This window comes from Rhineura floridana, chromosome 5, assembly GCF_030035675.1.
Source record: "Rhineura floridana isolate rRhiFlo1 chromosome 5, rRhiFlo1.hap2, whole genome shotgun sequence".
Taxonomy (NCBI): Eukaryota; Metazoa; Chordata; class Lepidosauria; order Squamata; family Rhineuridae; genus Rhineura; species Rhineura floridana.
Genome location: NC_084484.1, coordinates 57,583,429 through 57,601,588, shown reverse-complemented (window position 1 = coordinate 57,601,588; position 18,160 = coordinate 57,583,429). Strand labels below are relative to the sequence as shown.

The window sequence follows — 18,160 nt, the reverse complement described above, 5'->3', positions numbered from 1 at the left end:
ATTTAACTTTCATCACCATTTGTTTCAAATCATTACTGCTTTCTGCTAGTAGTATGGTATCGTTAAATTATTGATATTTCTTCCTCCAATTTTCACACCTCCTTCATCTTGGTCCAATCCTGCTTTCCTTATGATATGTTCTACATATAGAATAAACAAATAGGATGTAAAATACACCCCCATCTCACACCCTTTCCGATGCGGAACCAATCGGTTACTCCATATTCCATCCTTACAGTAGCCTCTTGTTCAGAGTATAGGTTGCGCTTCAGGACAATCAGATGCTGTGGCACCCCCATTTCTTTTAAAGCATTCCATAGTTTTTCATGATCTACACAATCAAAAGCTTTGCTGTAATCTATACAGCACAGGATGATTTTCTTCTGAAATTCCTTGCTCCATTCCATTATCCAGTGTATGTTTGCAGTATGATCTCTGGTAACTCTTTCCTTTCTAAATCCAGCTCGGACATCTGGCATTTCTTGCTCCATATATGGTAAGAGCCTTTGTTGTAGAATCTTGAGCAGTACTTTACTTTCGTGGGATATGAAGGCAATAGTTCGATAATTACTGCATTCCCTGGGATCCCCTTTGTTTGGAATTGGGATATATATTGAACGCTTCCAGTCTGTTTAGTTTTCCACATTTGTTGACAATTTTTTGTCAAAATTTGGACAGATTCAGTCTCAGTAACTTGTAGCAACTCTATTGGTATGCCATCTGTTCCTGGTAATTTATTTCTTCCCAGTATTTTAAGAGCAGATTTCACTTCACATTCTACAATTTCTGGTTCTTCATCATACGGTTCCTCCCTAAATGAATCTGTCATCCTTGCATCTGTTTTATATAGTTCTTTAGTGTAGTGCTTCCATCTTCCTTTTAGTTTATCTTGGTCAGTCAGTGTGTTCCCCTGTTGATTCTTCAGCATCCATACTCTTGGTTTAAACCAGCGTTTCCCAACTAGTGGGCCACCAGATGTTGTTGGACCACAACTCTCATCAGCCTCAGCCAGCATTGCCAATGGACAGGAAAGATGGGAATTGTGGTCCAACAACATCTGGTGGCCCACTAGTTGGGAAACCCTGGTTTAAACTTCCCTTGAATTTCTCTAATCTTTTGGAAGAGGACTCTTGTTCTACCTTCTTTGTTGTCCTCTTCTATTTCTACACAATAACTATTCTAATAGTTCTCTTTGTCCCTACGTGCTTCTATCTCCTTTTGCTTTCCTTCTTTCTTTAACCATTTTAAGAGTTTCTTCAGTCATCTATTGAGGTCTTTCTTTTTAACTTTTTAAACTGTCGGTCCAGTTTATCTAAAGGAGCGCCTCCAGCATCACCAAATATGCCGCCTGACGAGATCTGCCTCACAAGACCTTCTCTCGGTCCCACCAGTTAAGACAGCTAGGCTGGTGCGGACCAGAGAGAGGGCATTCTCAGTTGTGGCCCCCACCCTCTGGAACTCTCTGCCATACAACCTTCGCCATGCCCCCTCCCTGGTAGGTTTCCGCCAAGGATTGAAAACTTGGCTGTTTCAGCGGGCATACAAGTCTCCTAGATAATTTTAGTTTACAGTGTATAGATGTAGGTTGGTGGATTATAATTGTTTTATATGTTAAAACTGTATTATATGTTGTATTTTTAATTATGTACGCTGCCTAGAGTGGCCGTTCATTCGGCCAGATAGGCGGCCTAAAAATAAAATTTTATTATTATTATTATTTGCATTCTTTCCTGATAATGTCTCTGACTTCACCCCATAGTTCTTCTGGTTCTCTGTCAACTAAGTTTAAAGCCTCAAACCTGTTCCTTATTTGATCTTTATATTCTTCTGGGATGTTATTTAAATTGTATTTTGATATTATGATTGCTTTGTTCTTCTTTAGCTTTACTCTGATTTTCAATATTACCAGTTCATGATCTGTACTGCAGTCTGTTCCTGCTCTTGTTTTTGCAGAAAGTATGAAACTTCTCCATCTTCTGCTACCAATTATATAATAAATTTGATTCCTATATTGATCATTTAGTGATGTCCACATGTATAGTCGTCTTTTTGGTTACTCAAAAAATGTGTTGGCAAGAACCAAATCATTGGCTTTACAGAATTCAATAAGTCTTTCTCCTGCTTCATTTCTATCTCCTAAGCCCCATTTCCCCACAATTTCTAATTTTTCTCTGTTCCCTACTTTTGATTCCAGTCTCTCTTGTTTTGGTGTGTGATCAATTTCTTCCTGTACTTCTGCGTAACATCTCTCCAGTTCCTCTTCTTCTGTGTTTGCTGATGGAGCGTAGACTTGGATGATGGTTATGTTAATAGTTTTCCTGTTAAATCTCATTGATATAACTCGCTCAGACCTTGTGTTAAAGCTCCTAATTGCTTTTGCTACGTCACTTCTCACTGTTAAAGTACCCCCATTTTTCTTAATTTCTCATTTCCTGCATAAAATATTTTATAGTTGCCTGATTGCAAATGTCCCATTCCTGTCCATTTTAATTCACTCATGTCAAGTATTTTAATGTTGATGTGTTCCATTTCTTGCTTGACCATTTCTAACTTTCCCTGGTTCATGCTTCTCACATTCCATGTTCCTGTTGTGTAAGTCGTACAACTCCAGACTTTCCTTTTGCATCTGTGCACATCAGCCTCCAGGCGTCCTTTCTGGTTTGACCCAGGTGCGTCATTAGTCACAGTGCTACTCATGCTTGTCCATTGTTCTTCCCCAGTAGCTCGGTGAGTGCCATCTGAGCTGGGGGTTTCATCTTCCAGCACTATTTCATGTTTTGTTTTGGATTCTCTGTTCATAGGGTTTTCGTGGTAAGAAAAAGTGGTTTACCATTGCCTTCCTCTAAGTTTGGTGTGTCCTCTTTACATTTATGTGTAATTAAAAAGCTCTACTTTGGTTGCATTTAGGAATGTAAGCCAGTGCTGAGTGAACGATTTTTTACCTGGGAAACAGAACTTATCATCAAGAAAGTGAGAGAAGATGATAAGGGAAAATACCAATGCAAAACAGAATATACTTATTTGGGGAATCAATATAATGTTTCAAGGAGCATTTTTGTGGATGTTACAGGTAAGTATTTATGCCTTAGTTCTTTGGTAAAGCCAGTAGTATGTACTAATCTTCCTCCAGTAATGATTTTCTTTAAAAGAATCAAATGTATATTTTGATCAATGGTTCTCTTTAATTGCATTTGCAAATAATGGAAATTCTTACATGTGAAAACTTTGTGTAGCTTGTGAAAGCTCATTAAGCATGAAACATCTAGTTTCTGTATTCCCTTTGAAGTGGGAGTGCATACATGTTAAGGGCCAAGCTAGATGAGATGTCATTCATGCAATAGTATTAATGGCTTTTAAAAAGTAAATTGCATGTATGGGGCCAGAGCAGGAGGGGGAAAGGATTAAAGACCCCTCTCCTCACCCTAGGGGAATCTAGGCACTGAGTCTAGTTTGGTGCTAAATTGTGCTTTATTGTGTGCATTATTAATAATACAAAAGATAAATCCATGGGTGCTTTCAGAATGGCAAAGGCAGTGGCTGCTGCTACTATTTAGTTCAAGCTGAAGCAGCTTTTCATCACTTACAAAAACAAATATAAAAACAGTTTCTAGGCCAATGGAAATAGAGACAGGGATAAAAATTCTCCACGTGTTGGAAGACCATCAGAACAGCCCTGTGCATCAGGCCAATGGCCCATCTAGTCCAGCATCCTGTTCTCACAGTGGCCAACCAGATGCCCATGGGAAGCCCACAAGAGGATGACCTTCAACAAGCACCAAAAAGATATGTATATATTAATGAAATTAACATACAAAATATGTATATTAGGGGAAATTGTGTACAGAAATGTGTATACAATATTAGGAAAATTTTGCGCTAAAATGCTAATGAATTTTCATGAGGACTTTTAAAAAATTGCAAACTGATGTGGAAATGTGGAGAACTGAATTTAAGATTGGGAATATGAGAAACTAAAGGAAGTATTTTTATAACTGAAACACGATTGCACAATTAAGTTACTACCCCAGCAACTTTTTAAAACCCCCAAATGTTTTAGGTTAGGGCAAATTGGGAGGGGGGAAATAAATGTGGCCACTAAAATGGAACTAACCTGAAAGACAGAAAAGATGGTGGGGGGAAAAATCTACTAAAATGGAAAAGGAAATATTTTGAAGCTGTGCTGAAGTGGATGCATGGCAATAGGCTCATCTGCCCCATACGCTGCCCTTAATGTCAAAAACATGCATCTTGGAAAAGATGGAAGAGTAGTCATAAGGCCATCTACACTGGTGGAGATTGCAGCACTCTGTTCTTTCCAGAAAAAGTTGTATTTTTCTGCAGTTTGAACAAAGAAGGAAGAAGTAGAGGGAAAATCCCAGAAAGCAGAGGTTTAATGATTATGTCATGTAAATGCCCTGTAAAAGGTGAGTGAGCAAAGCATGGCTATTGCATCATAAGCATGTAATGTAGAAGCACCCCATGTTTTGTCTGGGCAGGCATCAGGTGCTTTGATATCTTGGCCAGCCTTGGGTACTGTGCACCTTTTGTGAGAGAGGCATTTGCTGTTCTGCCGCAAACAACAAAAGATGTCTCCTCTCTTCTCTACCAGGCCTTGGCTACCAGCTCCTGCGCTCCTTTGGGAGGAAGGGCAGGGATTAATAATAATAATAATAATAACATCATTAACAACATTCCATTATACACAACTGGTATGGAGATAGATCTCTGCCATCTCCCTGAGAGTTTGTATGAGGGTGGCTACCATGCAAGTAAAGTAATGCTCAAGATTCTACAACAAAGGCTCTTATCATATATGGAGCGAGAAATGCCAGACGTCCAAGCTGAATTTAGAAAGGGAAGAGGCACCAGAGATCACATCACAAACATACGTTGGATAATGGAACGGAGCAAGGAATTTCAGAAGAAAATCACCCTGTGCTTTATAGATTACAGCAAAGCTTTTTAGTAGATCATGGAAAACTATGGAATGCTTTAAAAGAAATGGGGGTGCCACAGCATCTGATTGTCCTGATGCACACCCTTTACTCTGGACAAGGGGCTACTGTAAGGACAGAATATGGAGAAACTGATTTGTTCCCCATCGAAAAGGGTGTGAGACGGGGGTATATTTTATCACCCTATTTGTTTAATCTATATGTAGAACATATCATACGGAAAGCAGGATTGGATCAAGATGAAGGAGGTGTGAAAATTGTAGGAAGAAATATCAATAATTTAAGATATGCAGACGAAACCATACTACTAGCAAAAACCAGTAATGATTTCAAATGAATGCTGATGAAAGTTAAAGAGGACAGCACAAAAGCAGGACTACAGCTGAACGTCAAAAAGACTAAAGTAATGACAACAGAAGATTAATGTAACTTTAAAGTTGACAATAAGGACATTTAACTTGTCAAGGATTATCAATACCTTGGCACAGTCATTAAACAAAATGGAGACAATAGTCAAGAAATCAGAAGAAGGCAAGGACTGGGGAGGGCAGCTATGAGAGAACTAGAAAAGGTCCTCAAATGCCAAGATGTATCACTGAACATTAAAGTCAAGATCATTCAGACCATGGTATTCCCAATCTCTATGTATGGATGTGAAAGTTGGACAGTGAAAAAAGCAGATAAGAGAAACATCCACTCATTTGAAATGTGGTGTTGGAGGAGAGCTTTGTGCATACCATGGACTGAGAAAAAGACAAATAATTGGGTGTCAGAACAAATTAAACCAGAACTATCTCTAGAAGCTAAAATGATAAAACTGAGGTTATCATATTTTGGACACATAATGAGAAGCCATGATTCACTAGAAAAGACAATGATGCTGGGAAAAACAGATGGGAATATAAAAAGAGGAAGACCAAACAATAGATGGATTGATTCCATAAAGGAAGCCACAGACCTGAACTTACAAGATCTGAACAGCATGTACGACTATCTGCCTGTTGGACAGAAGTCGTGGGTATGCTCTCGGTGCAATGAGCTCCTGGCTCTCCGGGAACGACTTCATTTCCTTGAGGCCAAGGTGGCGGACCTGGAAAAGCTGAGAGAGGCAGAGAGGTGTGTGGAGGAGGCCTTCAGGGACGTTATAGCTGTGTCCCACTCCAACGATGATAGCTCTCCTGCTATCATGGACAACGATGGTCTCGGGGAAGGAGAGCATCCAGCTGAGGAAGAGGGAAACGATCCCTTAGAAGGGACCCATTCCTTGGGGGATGAGCAGCTATCCTCTCGTGCTGAGGATATATCTCCAGGGGGTGGAGGGATCCTTGTAGTGGGTGATTCGATCATTAGGAACATAGACAGTGGGGTGTGTGATGGGCGTGTAGACCGCAAGGTGTTTTGCCTGCCTGGTGCGAAGGTTGCGGATATCGCCTGTCGTTTAGATACTTTGGTAGACAGTGCTGGGAAGGAGTCAGTGGTTGTGGTGCACGTTGGCACCAACGACATGGGGAAATGCAGCCGTGAGGTCCTGGAAGCAAAATTTAGGTTGCTAGGTAGGATGCTGAAAGCCAGGACCTCCAAGGTGGCTTTCTCTGAAATGCTACCGGTTCCACGTGCAGGACCAGCCAGATAGGCCCAGCTTCGCAGTCTCAATGCGTGGATGAGACGATGGTGTCGGACATAGACTGGCTGCATATGTGTTCCAGTCATGACAAAGAAACAAAGTTTCTAGATATTCTAAATGACTATTTCCTAGACCAGTTGGTCATGGAACCGACCAGAGGGACGGCAACCCTGGACTTAATCCTCAGTGGGGACCGGGACCTGGTGCGAGATGTAAGTGTTGTTGAACCGATTGGGAGCAGTGACCACAGTGCTATTAAATTAAATATACATGTAACTGGCCAATTGCCAAGAAAATCCAACACGGTCACATTTGACTTCAAAAGAGGAAACTTCACAAAAATGAGGGGATTGGTAAAAAGAAAGCTGAAAAACAAAGTCCAGAGGGTCACATCACTCGAAAATGCTTGGAAGTTGTTTAAAAACACTATATTAGAAGCTCAACTGGAGTGCATACCGCAGATCAGAAAAGGTACCGCCAGGGCCAAGAAGATGCCAGCATGGTTAACGAGCAAAGTCAAGGAAGCTCTTAGAGGCAAAAAGTCTTCCTTCAAAAAATGGAAGTCTTGTCCAAATGAAGAAAATAAAAAAGAACACAAACTCTGGCAAAAGAAATGCAAGAAGACAATAAGGGATGCTAAAAAAGAATTTGAGGAGCACATTGCTAAGAACATAAAAACCAACAACAAAAAATTCTATAAATACATTCAAAGCAGGAGACCATCTAGGGAGACAATTGGACCCTTGGATGATAAGGGAGTCAAAGGTGTACTAAAGAACGATAAGGAGATTGCAGAGAAGCTAAATGAATTCTTTGCATCTGTCTTCACAGTGGAAGATATAGGGCACCTGAACCTGAACTAACATTTGCAGGAAGGGATTCTGAGGAACTGAGACAAATAGTGGTAACGAGAGAGGAAGTTCTAAGCTTAATGGACAATATAAAAGCTGACAAATCACCGGGCCCGGATGGCATCCACCCGAGAGTCTCAAAGAACTCAAATGTGAAATTGCTGATCTGCTAACTAAAATATGTAACTTGTCCCTTGGGTCCTCCTCCGTGCCTGAGGACTGGAAAGTGGCAAATGTAACGCCAATCTTCAAAAAGGGATCCAGAGGGGATCCCGGAAATTACAGGCCAGTTAGCTTAACTTCTGTCCCTGGAAAACTGGTAGAAAGTATTATTAAAGCTAGATTAACTAAGCACATAGAAGAACAAGCCTTGCTGAAGCAGAGCCAGCATGGCTTCTGCAAGGGAAAGTCCTGTCTCAGTAACCTATTAGAATTCTTTGAGAGTGTCAACAAGCATATAGATAGAGGTGATCCAGTGGACATAGTGTACTTAGACTTTCAAAAAGCGTTTGACAAGGTACCTCACCAAAGGCTTCTGAGGAAGCTTAGCAGTCATGGAATAAGAGGAGAGGTCCTCTTGTGGATAAGAAATTGGTTAAGAAGCAGAAAGCAGAGAGTAGGAATAAACGGACAGTTCTCCCAATGGAGGGCTGTAGAAAGTGGAGTCCCTCAAGGATCGGTATTGGGACCTGTACTTTTCAACTTGTTCATTAATGACCTAGAATTAGGAGTGAGCAGTGAAGTGGCCAAGTTTGCTGATGACACTAAATTGTTCAGGGTTGTTAAAACAAAAAGGGATTGCGAAGAGCTCCAAAAAGACCTCTCCAAACTGAGTGAATGGGCAGAAAAATGGCAAATGCAATTCAATATAAACAAGTGTAAAATTATGCATATTGGAGCAAAAAATCTGAATTTCACATATACGCTCATGGGGTCTGAACTGGCGGTGACCGACCAGGAGAGAGACCTCGGGGTTGTAGTGGACAGCACGATGAAAATGTCGACCCAGTGTGCGGCAGCTGTGAAAAAGGCAAATTTCATGCTAGCGATAATTAGGAAAGGTATTGAAAATAAAACAGCCGATATCATAATGCCGTTGTATAAATCTATGGTGCGGCCGCATTTGGAATACTGTGTACAGTTCTGGTCGCCTCATCTCAAAAAGGATATTATAGAGTTGGAAAAGGTTCAGAAGAGGGCAACCAGAATGATCAAGGGGATGGAGCGACTCCCTTACGAGGAAAGGTTGCAGCATTTGGGGCTTTTTAGTTTAGAGAAAAGGCGGGTCAGAGGAGACATGATAGAAGTGTATAAAATTATGCATGGCATTGAGAAAGTGGATAGAGAAAAGTTCTTCTCCCTCTCTCATAATACTAGAACTCGTGGACATTCAAAGAAGCTGAATGTTGGAAGATTCAGGACAAAAGGAAGTACTTCTTTACTCAGCGCATAGTTAAACTATGGAATTTGCTCCCACAAGATGCAGTAATGGCCACCAGCATGGACGGCTTTAAAAGAAGATTAGACAAATTCATGGAGGACAGGGCTATCAATGGCTACTAGCCGTGATGGCTGTGCTCTGCCACCCTAGTCAGAGGCAGCATGCTTCTGAAAACCAGTTGCCGGAAGCCTCAGGAGGGGAGAGTGTTCTTACACTCGGGTCCTGCTTGCGGGCTTCCCCCAGGCCCCTGGTTGGCCACTGTGAGAACAGGATGCTGGACTAGATGGGCCACTGGCCTGATCCAGCAGGCTCTTCTTATGTTCTTATGTTCTTAACAGGGTGGTTCACGACAGATGTTACTGGAGGTTGCTGATTCATAGGGTCGCCACAAGTCGTAATCGACTTGAAGGCACATAACAACAACAACAAACCTACCCTGGAATCCAGAGCATGTCTTCAGTTGTAAAACCTGGGCTCCTTTCCCCATTGCCAAGACCCAGAAGGATGAGCATGGAATTTACAGTGGGCAAGTACCCACTGAGCACCCTATTAATATGACAGCAATAAATAGGTTACAGGTAATGTGAATATTGGCTTACATATATGATATAGAAAATGTGTGTATTGTTCATCAAAAATCTGTTTGGTAATGGCCTACAATGGCCATAATACACTTAATCCAGCTCAGTGGTTCCCAAATGTTTTCCCTCCATAAATTCAAATTGTAATACAATAAAATACAATATGTACAAAATAAAATAATATATACAAAATAAGATAGAAGCAATAAAATATAATTAAAATCAATATGAAGATTAAGATGATGGATGTGCCATCTCCTGTCTTCACCCACAAATCCACAGACATGCCATGTAACACCTGGACAAAAGCTGCAGACCACTGGTGGTGCAGGGACCACAGTTTGGGAAGCCCTTAAATGTGCTTAAATGTGAAAAGGTTTATTTTGGCTCTTCCTGTAAGGATTCAGAGATCATGTGAACTTAAAAGAACTTGGTATATTTGTTTATGTCCATATATCTTGTCATTTTTTTCATCACTACATTTATAATACCTACGAAATTGTGAGAGCTGTTTACTTTCAGGCTACTTTTGTAAACAAATGCTGGAGTATTTGCACAGCTAAGGCATTTGCGAGCCAATTAGCATTACAATTAGCAGGAGTCCTATACAATTCTTCTAAAAAGTACGTCCCATTGAGTTAAGTAGAACTTACAGGTACGTGTATATAGGACTGCAAACTAGGTGACAGCACTGATAATCCAGAAATCCTTCTGTTCAAATCATGCCTTAGGCAAGCCACTGTCTTTTAGCCTCAGTCCCCCACATATACAAATGGAGATAACAATACTGACCTATGTTGTAGCGTTGGTGTAAGGATTTTGTAAGTGGTGTGCTTTGAATATTACATAGAAGTTATATAATATTCAAAGATACTGATTGTATATGAACTATTGTGGAAATCTCCCCCCCCCAAAAAATGTGGTTCTGTAAGTGATCTTTTACAAATACCTCTGATTTCTTTTATCACTAGTGAATCCACCAAAGAAGCAAACTGAGATCATGTACCCCACAAATAATACAATTGAAGCGGAACTTGGTAAGTCTTTCAGTACTTTCCTATTTTTGAGAGAGAACTGGCAAAAAACCCAAAATTTCAACAACCCAAAATGAACAAGAACACAATGCTGTTCAAAGTATCTGAAGTCAAAGGCCAGAGTCATAGGGTTGAATCCAACTGGACCCAAATTAGTAATATCCATTAACTTCAGTGGGTCTACTCTGAGTAAAACTTAGTTGGACACAACCCATAGGGTGGTATTCAATGCTGGTCCTACTCACAGTAGACCTGTTGAAGTTGGTGGACTCTTTGGCCTGTTTTGGGGCTTTCCCAATTTTTTATTTTGATTTTTTCCATTTTGGGTATTTGGGGGTGGGATAGGGTGGAGTGGACATATGTGCCCAATCCCAGCTATGCTAAAATATTGGATTTCTTTATCAATTTCTACCAGTTTTTTAGTTCCTTCCCTTGGTGGTGGTGGGGGACATTTTTTTAAAATAGTATGAACAGGAAGTGTCCTATTCAGACAATGTGATGGTTCTTTCTACCTTTTGTGTATCTACGTGTCTCTTCTTTTCAATTCCTATTCAGCCACTCCATTCCATCCCCCCTCTATCCAGTTACCACTTTCCCCTTTTCTCAATCTCTTGACATGATGTCACTGAGTTATTTGGGGGTTGTTCTGTGTCTTCCCCTGTTGTTTTAGGATTTTTTCCCTAAAACAATTTTTGCATTTGCAAAGCTCTGATATTTGTCTCTTGTGCATGGGGGGAGGGTTATGCTACAAGAGGACTGTGATGTTCCTATATTAATGTATATATGGTAAGTGTTGGTTGTTTAGAAGATACATGGTAAGTGGAGTGAAAGAGGAGGGGGAGTGAATGGGCAGTAGAATGCTAGATGATTGGCTGAGTGTTTAAAATGGCTGAACGTATAAAAGGAAGAGTGAGAGTGGAATCTAGGGGAAGAAGAGAAAGAGTGGGTTGTTTTGGTGGGTTTGAGAGAGTTGTTTGCCAGGAGAGAGTGGAGAAGGAGGGGGGTGGAGTTCAGATTAGTATTGAGTAAAACCATATGCTTATGTGCCTTAAGAAGAAATCTTGTTAATCTTGTTAGCTTTGTTATCTTTAATAAATACTTAATTTGGTTTACCAAAGGCCTAATCCTTGGCTGGGGTTTCACAGACCAGAAGGGAGGGTAAGGTAATGACCAAGGCTGAAGGGGAACTGTAACAAATGGTGGCAGCGGTGAAGAGAATAACAATACCAGTATTCAGAGTCTCTGGGAATACTAGTATTAGGACGTGACTGGTGGTTGCCTAGCAGGGGGATCTGTTGATATCTGTGCTAGAGCGGGGAGAGAAAAAATAAAATAAAGGACAGTCCGGACTGGTGGAGTCCCTGGTGGTGCCTAGAGACAGGCAGTAGCCACGCGCAGGTAGGAACCTGACAGGGAGAGCCAGGGAAGGGCGTCACAAGGACAAACACTGGAAGTCTTGAATTGGTCATAGAAGGAGTGCCATACATTGTACAGTCACAATTTATTTAAAGCTTCTTAAGGACATTTTCTGATAACTAATTTTTCAGGATCCAAGTTACTTATAGAGTGCAATGTATCAAGTTACAGAAACACTTTGAATGACATCTCCTGGAAAGTAAATAATACTCATGTTGACTCTCTGTTTAAACCCAGAATTGAAGAAGGAATTCAGTAAGTATATATTTTTATATGTATATAAATAAGGCAAAATATGGTTTAACTTTACTTCTTTATAATGTATCTTCAACATGTACTTTTGCAACTTTTTGGGCAGAAAAGAATTCCCTGCTGGAGAGGCAATCCTTTATGTGGTTCCTTTAAACATTACTGAGCTAAAAAGTGAAGATTATGGCCAGCGGTTTGTTTGCCATGCTGGTGAAGTTGCTGCATACGTTTCAATACAACGTCCAAGTATGTCATCAAATTTTTATTAGTAAAAATGTATTATTGGGAAGAATGCAAATTAATAAGGGAACAAAAAGGAAAAGATACAGACTTGCTAAAGAAACCAAAGGATTTCAAAATTCTCCAATATTGGTCGATACCCAATGCTCCTGTTCCACTAGTACAGGTGTGGGGAATCTTTGGCCCTCCCAATATTGGTGAACTACAACTCTCATCATCCCTGGCTATTAGCCATGCTTGCTGGGGTTGATGGGAGTTGTGGTTCAGCAACATCAGGAAGGTCAAAGTTTCCTCACACTTGTGCTAGTGTAAAGGATGTGCACTTGTGGAATGGACTTTTCTCCACCTCTTCTCTCCCCTGTATCCCCCTCACGTACCTTCAAACTCAGCTTCAGAGGGTTGGGTGATCCTCTGGAGAAGATCTGGGGTTCATGTGGGGGGGAGGAGGAGGAAACAGAAGTGCTACTGCCCCAGCAGAACGCTGCTGCTGCTGCTTTGGATACACTCATTCTATATTATGTATGCAGCAGTAGAGATTGGCATGGGACATGATGAATATCTGTATGTTAACTTGGAAGTAAACCCTCTTGATTGCAGGGAGAGTTCCGGAAACAATTGAAGACATTTTGTTGCAATTAGTTTTTCCAGCTGGATTGGAAAGGTAACTTTGTAAATCAGCCTGTTGTTGTTTGGATGTAAAAGGCAATTCTTACATTAAAACAATAGTAATAGATTGCAGCATTCTGAGCTTATGTCACAAAGAAATAATGGCATTATTCATATCAGTTGCCAAACAAAATCAAATTAGAAATAGGTATTACTCAAATTAGGAATTAGCCCTTATATATGAAACAGAAGCATTTTCTGGTGAGCCAGTGCTAGAAGCGCTTTTCCCAAAAGTGTTCTGCCTACAGATTCTGGTGCTGCACATGCTGCTTTCTCCATACCTGTTTTGCAGCTGGTAGCTCAAGCAGCATACCATGAGGAGGGGGTGAATTTGGCCTAACGCAGGGATGGGGAACCTGTCACCTTCCCAGATGTGGTTAGTCTTCAGCTCCCATGAGCCCATCATGGATAATAGTCAGGGACTATGGGAGCTATAGTCCATCAGCATCTGGAGGGCCCCAGGTTCCCCATCCTTAGTGGCTCCCAGTTACTTATTCTACTGTAACACATTCCTGTACACTTGCCTGTCTGCTTTGGGTGTGTCTGATTGACTCCACTTTTTCTTTTTTCTATTGCAGCTAAAAATGTTTTGGGACTTATTGCACTGATATTGCTAATAATTATTCCTGTGTTAATCTGCGTGTTGTTCAAGATTGAGATTGTACTTTGGTATCGGAAGTCATGCCACCCTTTTCTTCATAAAAAAGGTAATCCCATATTATTGACCATAACACTTTATGTCTGTTCCTGGGGCTGCAAAAAAAGAAGAAAAAAGAAGCATGCCATAGCAATAAATGGGTGGCTGTTGTAATGTAGAGGGAGACTGGCAATAGCATTAACTTCTACAAGACAGTTGGTAACTGTTGAGATTTGGTGCCCATTATTGTCTCAATCATCCCAGAATACAGGGCATGCAATAATGGGCTCAAATTACAGGAAGCTAGATTTTGGCTTAACATCAGGAAAAACTTCCTAACTGTTAGAGTGGTACAACAATGGAACCAATTACCTAAGGAGGTGGTGGGTTCTTCAACACTGGAGGCCTTCAAGAGGCAGCTGGACAGGTACCTGTCGAGTATGTGTTAACTTGGATTCCTGCATTGAGCAGGGAGTTGGACTTGATGGCCCTATAGGCATGATTGTGTGGTAGGAGCATGTTGCGCCCCCTTTAGCAATGGGAACAATACAGCTAGACACAGATTTATGGGTGAAGTAGGGCCACAACTTTATTGATAAGAGCAAGTAAAGTGGGGTTGGCATGGCAGTAGGGCCAGGATCCGCTTCATTCTGGCAGCCCATGCTGGAGCAATGCTGAATCAACCAACAAGCAGTTGGGAACTACCCTTGGGAGTTGGCTCACTTTAGACCCAGGTGGGGTGTGAACCCAAGGCACCTGTGGTCCCGCTGACCAACCAGTGGGAGGGGTTGTGAGCTGGATGAGGCGGCGCCCCACCCGAGCTAGGGGCATGGCCATCGTGTACCCCCACTGGACTCCTTATGGGAGTCCCCCTTATGGGAGTCCCCCTTATGGGAGTCCCCCTTATGGGAGTCCCCCTTATGGGAGTCCCCCTTATGATTGATCCTGCCCAATGCCATTTCCGCCTAAAGTTGTGACAGAAGTGAGTGAACACCTAACAATTGCACAGCGAACCACTGAGGGATAGGCAAAAAAACCTGCTCAACCATGGGGCCAGATTTGCTGAGAGGAAAAATTCCTATCCGGCCCTGTCAACCAGCAACCTAGTTAAACACAGCTCAGTGATGCCCTAAGACCGAGGCAGAGTGGGTGGGAAAACCGGCACACGAAGAAAGAGGCCTGCTGTCAGGAGACTGGGGCCTTTAAAGGCCCGGGTCTGGCTCCACCCCTTGGCTGCTCTCACGAGACTGCCCAGGATTGTGGGTGATCTCGCGAGAGCTGGGTCATAGGTGGAAGGGTTCTAACTCCTCCCTCCCGTCGCTGCCTGGGGCGCACTCCACCCCACAATTAGCGCCCCGTGTGGAGGCTCGAGGCTTGTCTTCTATGATTTTGTTATAGGATGTGCCACTCTCTTTCACTCTCCATGCTTTTATGGTAAAACCCTAGAGTTCATGCAGGCAGGGCCAATAAGATGGCCATTTCTTAGGTCTGTGATTCATCCACTTCCATGAGCTGACAATGTTGGCTATGGAAGTATCCACATTGTCAGCCCCTTTCATGTAATCTCCAAGGTTCAAAAATTACTGGAGTGGTTTCGGAAGGAACCACAAGAAAGCTTCTGCTCCAGTAATTCATCCCAAATCAGGATTACCCCTAATGTCACTTAAACATGTGAGATATATGCTGTTCTACCTGCTCGTAATAGGTAGCTTAAAAAATATTATGGTATACCTAGCACCTGTTACTTAGTTCTGCAAATTACCTTGGTTTGTGGTGTTCAGTTTCAGACGGGAAGATCTATGATGCATATGTACTGTATCCAAAAACTGATACACAAGATTGCTTTGCCCTGAAAGTACTTCCTGAGGTTTTGGAAAAAAAGTGTGGGTATAAACTGTTTATCCTTGGCAGAGATGACTTACCAGGAAAAGGTAAAAATTAGCATTAATTGTCTTAGGGCCCTTCCAAACTCTCTCTCTCTCTCTGTGTGTGAATCCTGCAACATGTAATTGATTCAATAATAGTGCATTAGTGTTCGATTTATATTGGCTGTCCATACATCATTCTGCCTTATTACTTTTTCTGAGACGCTTCCTGATTATATGAATACATAAATATAATCATTCATTTCATGCATTGTCCAATCTAGTCATTAGGCAACAAGGGCTGGACAAATGTTTAATTTTTAATGTTTAAAATGCCATCTTTTTTTCTTTTTGGAGGGCCAGAATGAGATCCCTGCACATGGTTGAATACATATGTGAAATTTCTAGGCATCAATATTGTATGTCTACATTCACAGATGATCAGATATATGAGGTTTTTCCAGGTCCTTAAGAAAATTTGCAGCGTTGTTATGAATCCATGCATGTCTCAAGGAACAGGTGTTTATTTGCCAGAGTTAAAATTTGATCTAGTGTTTATCTTTTTTGATTTACAGCTGTGGTCAATGTCATTGATGAAACCATTAAACAAAGCAGAAGGCTGATAATGATTTTAGTACCAGGATTTTCAAGCTACAATTTATTAGAAGAGGTTCCTGAGGAGCAACTAGCTTTGTACAATGCCCTTATGAACGAAAGTGCTGGAATGAAAGTGATCCTGATTGAAATGGGGAAAATAAAGGATTACAGCAACATGCCAGAATCCATTAGATACATCAAGCAAAAGCAGGGAATCATCAGATGGGAAGGGGACTTTACAAGTAAACGTTCTTATTCTACAAATACCAAGTTCTGGAAGAAGGTCCAGTACCGCATGCCACCGGGGCACCAGATTTCTCCAGAACTACCTTTGGTGCCAACATCTCTCAATACCTGTCAAGCAACCGAAACATGACCCTTATGTCATTTTAATAATTCCAGGTGCAACTGCTTTGAAAGGCTATTTTGATGGATGATACTGTTAGAACTACCATTTAGACATGGTAAATGGACTCCTACGATCACATTGTTTTTTTTAAAAAAAAAAACATTAGTTAAACATAGCAAATTAGCATTTTCTGGTGCAGAAACCATACAGTAATTCAAACAAAAAATAAACTTAAAATGACACATTTTCATAAAATACCTCGAGCAGTTCATTTTTCCGTGGAAGAGAAAATACACATGGTGGCACACACAGTAACTCTACTTCAACTGAGTACATGTTGATCAGCAGGGACCACACATGTATAGCATCTTTAAACAAAGCTGAAACTGACAATCAGCTGATTCCAGACTCCGACTTTGCTCCTCCTGCCAAACAGCCTATCAATAGGATTTTACTTTTGTGCAAAAGGTTGGGTCACAGAGGGAAATCACAGCTACAGCTTACTGTAGATTTATGTGTCTGAACCACTACTCTGCTCAGGACATGTCCATGGAAATCTCTCTCTGTGCACTTGGAGCCCCTAGCTACATTTGGGAAGTGTGCTCTCCTTAAATTCAAACTTGCAATTTTTGTGTTGTTATTGTTATTGTGGTAACACTTGAAGAATGATTCAGACATGGCTGCAATCACCCGCAGCTTCTATTTATTAGCATTTCCTTTCGCTCACTATGTTGTTTGACTGATATGCAAGATGGTCACTTTGCATTCATACATATAGTCAACAACTGCAAAGACTCATTTTACCTTAAACATGACGTTTAATTTGAAATAGCCTATTCAGGGGGTAGTTGGGTCACTTTGTGAATGGCCACTGTGCTTATTTTACATCCATTTAAGTTTTAACATAATTATCACAGACTGTATTTTTTACATTCATTTCCCCCTGACCTCACTGTTTACTTCCCCCCTCTCCCCCTTCCCCACACCTGCCAACTAAGGATAGGGGAGAAATTTGATTAAGTTTGCATTTAAAGGCAAACCTACCTAATTCACACTTCCATTTGATTTGGTTGCACAAAGCCTGCAGGGAGTTTATATGACCTTGGCTGTTTATTGAGCATTCATTCTGATTTGGTTGCAGAGGATTATATGATGTCAAGCAATTGCTATCCCACACTTTCTGGTGAATTTTCCCATCACTTTCCTTACTACAAAATGTTGGATTATTATTTTTTTTAAAAAAATGGGTTTGTTGCACTAGAGCACCAAATCCATGATAATTGCGCAAACTGATTTTGTTGGTATGCAACAGAACCCATACGCAATATAGTGACGGTCTGAGATCACCCTCTCAGTTTACAAATATAATTCTCTGGTCAATGTAGAATAGTAATGCAACAGTCATTTATTTATGTAACTATTTGATTGAAGAGCTACCATTAAAAAAAACTTGGCAGACAACCTTAGCTGTGTGTTTAGATTTTTGTGGCACTCTGGAAATTGGGACAAAATGCTTGGAGCATTACAGATAGATGGAGCAGACTATAGCCGAGCTCAATTGTTTTCTCCCCCCACATTGTGTGATCAGTAGTTTCCTGCACATTTTAGTCTCCTTTCCTGCAGCCCTCCATGTGTTTGAACCTGCTGAATGTCTG

At 41.2% G+C, this 18,160-nt stretch overlaps 1 protein-coding gene across 8 annotated transcripts in view; it reads left to right on the top strand.

Annotated features, from left to right (window-relative positions):
* Window positions 1–17,948, top strand: part of LOC133384912 (interleukin-1 receptor type 1-like) — a 39,089-nt gene extending 21,141 nt beyond the window's left edge. For 7 of the 8 annotated variants that reach the window (XM_061626809.1, XM_061626810.1, XM_061626813.1 and 4 more), the window contains 7 exons: window positions 2,908–3,070; window positions 10,424–10,489; window positions 12,034–12,157; window positions 12,261–12,397; window positions 13,636–13,764; window positions 15,476–15,625; window positions 16,135–17,948. In XM_061626809.1, the coding sequence (XP_061482793.1) occupies window positions 2,908–3,070; window positions 10,424–10,489; window positions 12,034–12,157; window positions 12,261–12,397; window positions 13,636–13,764; window positions 15,476–15,625; window positions 16,135–16,532 (1,167 nt within the window). In that variant the 3' untranslated portion in view covers window positions 16,533–17,948. The remainder of the gene's footprint in view (window positions 1–2,907; window positions 3,071–10,423; window positions 10,490–12,033; window positions 12,158–12,260; window positions 12,398–13,635; window positions 13,765–15,475; window positions 15,626–16,134) is intronic. The other variant, XM_061626817.1, reaches the window with a different exon arrangement.
* The last annotated feature ends 212 nt before the right edge of the window (window positions 17,949–18,160 follow it).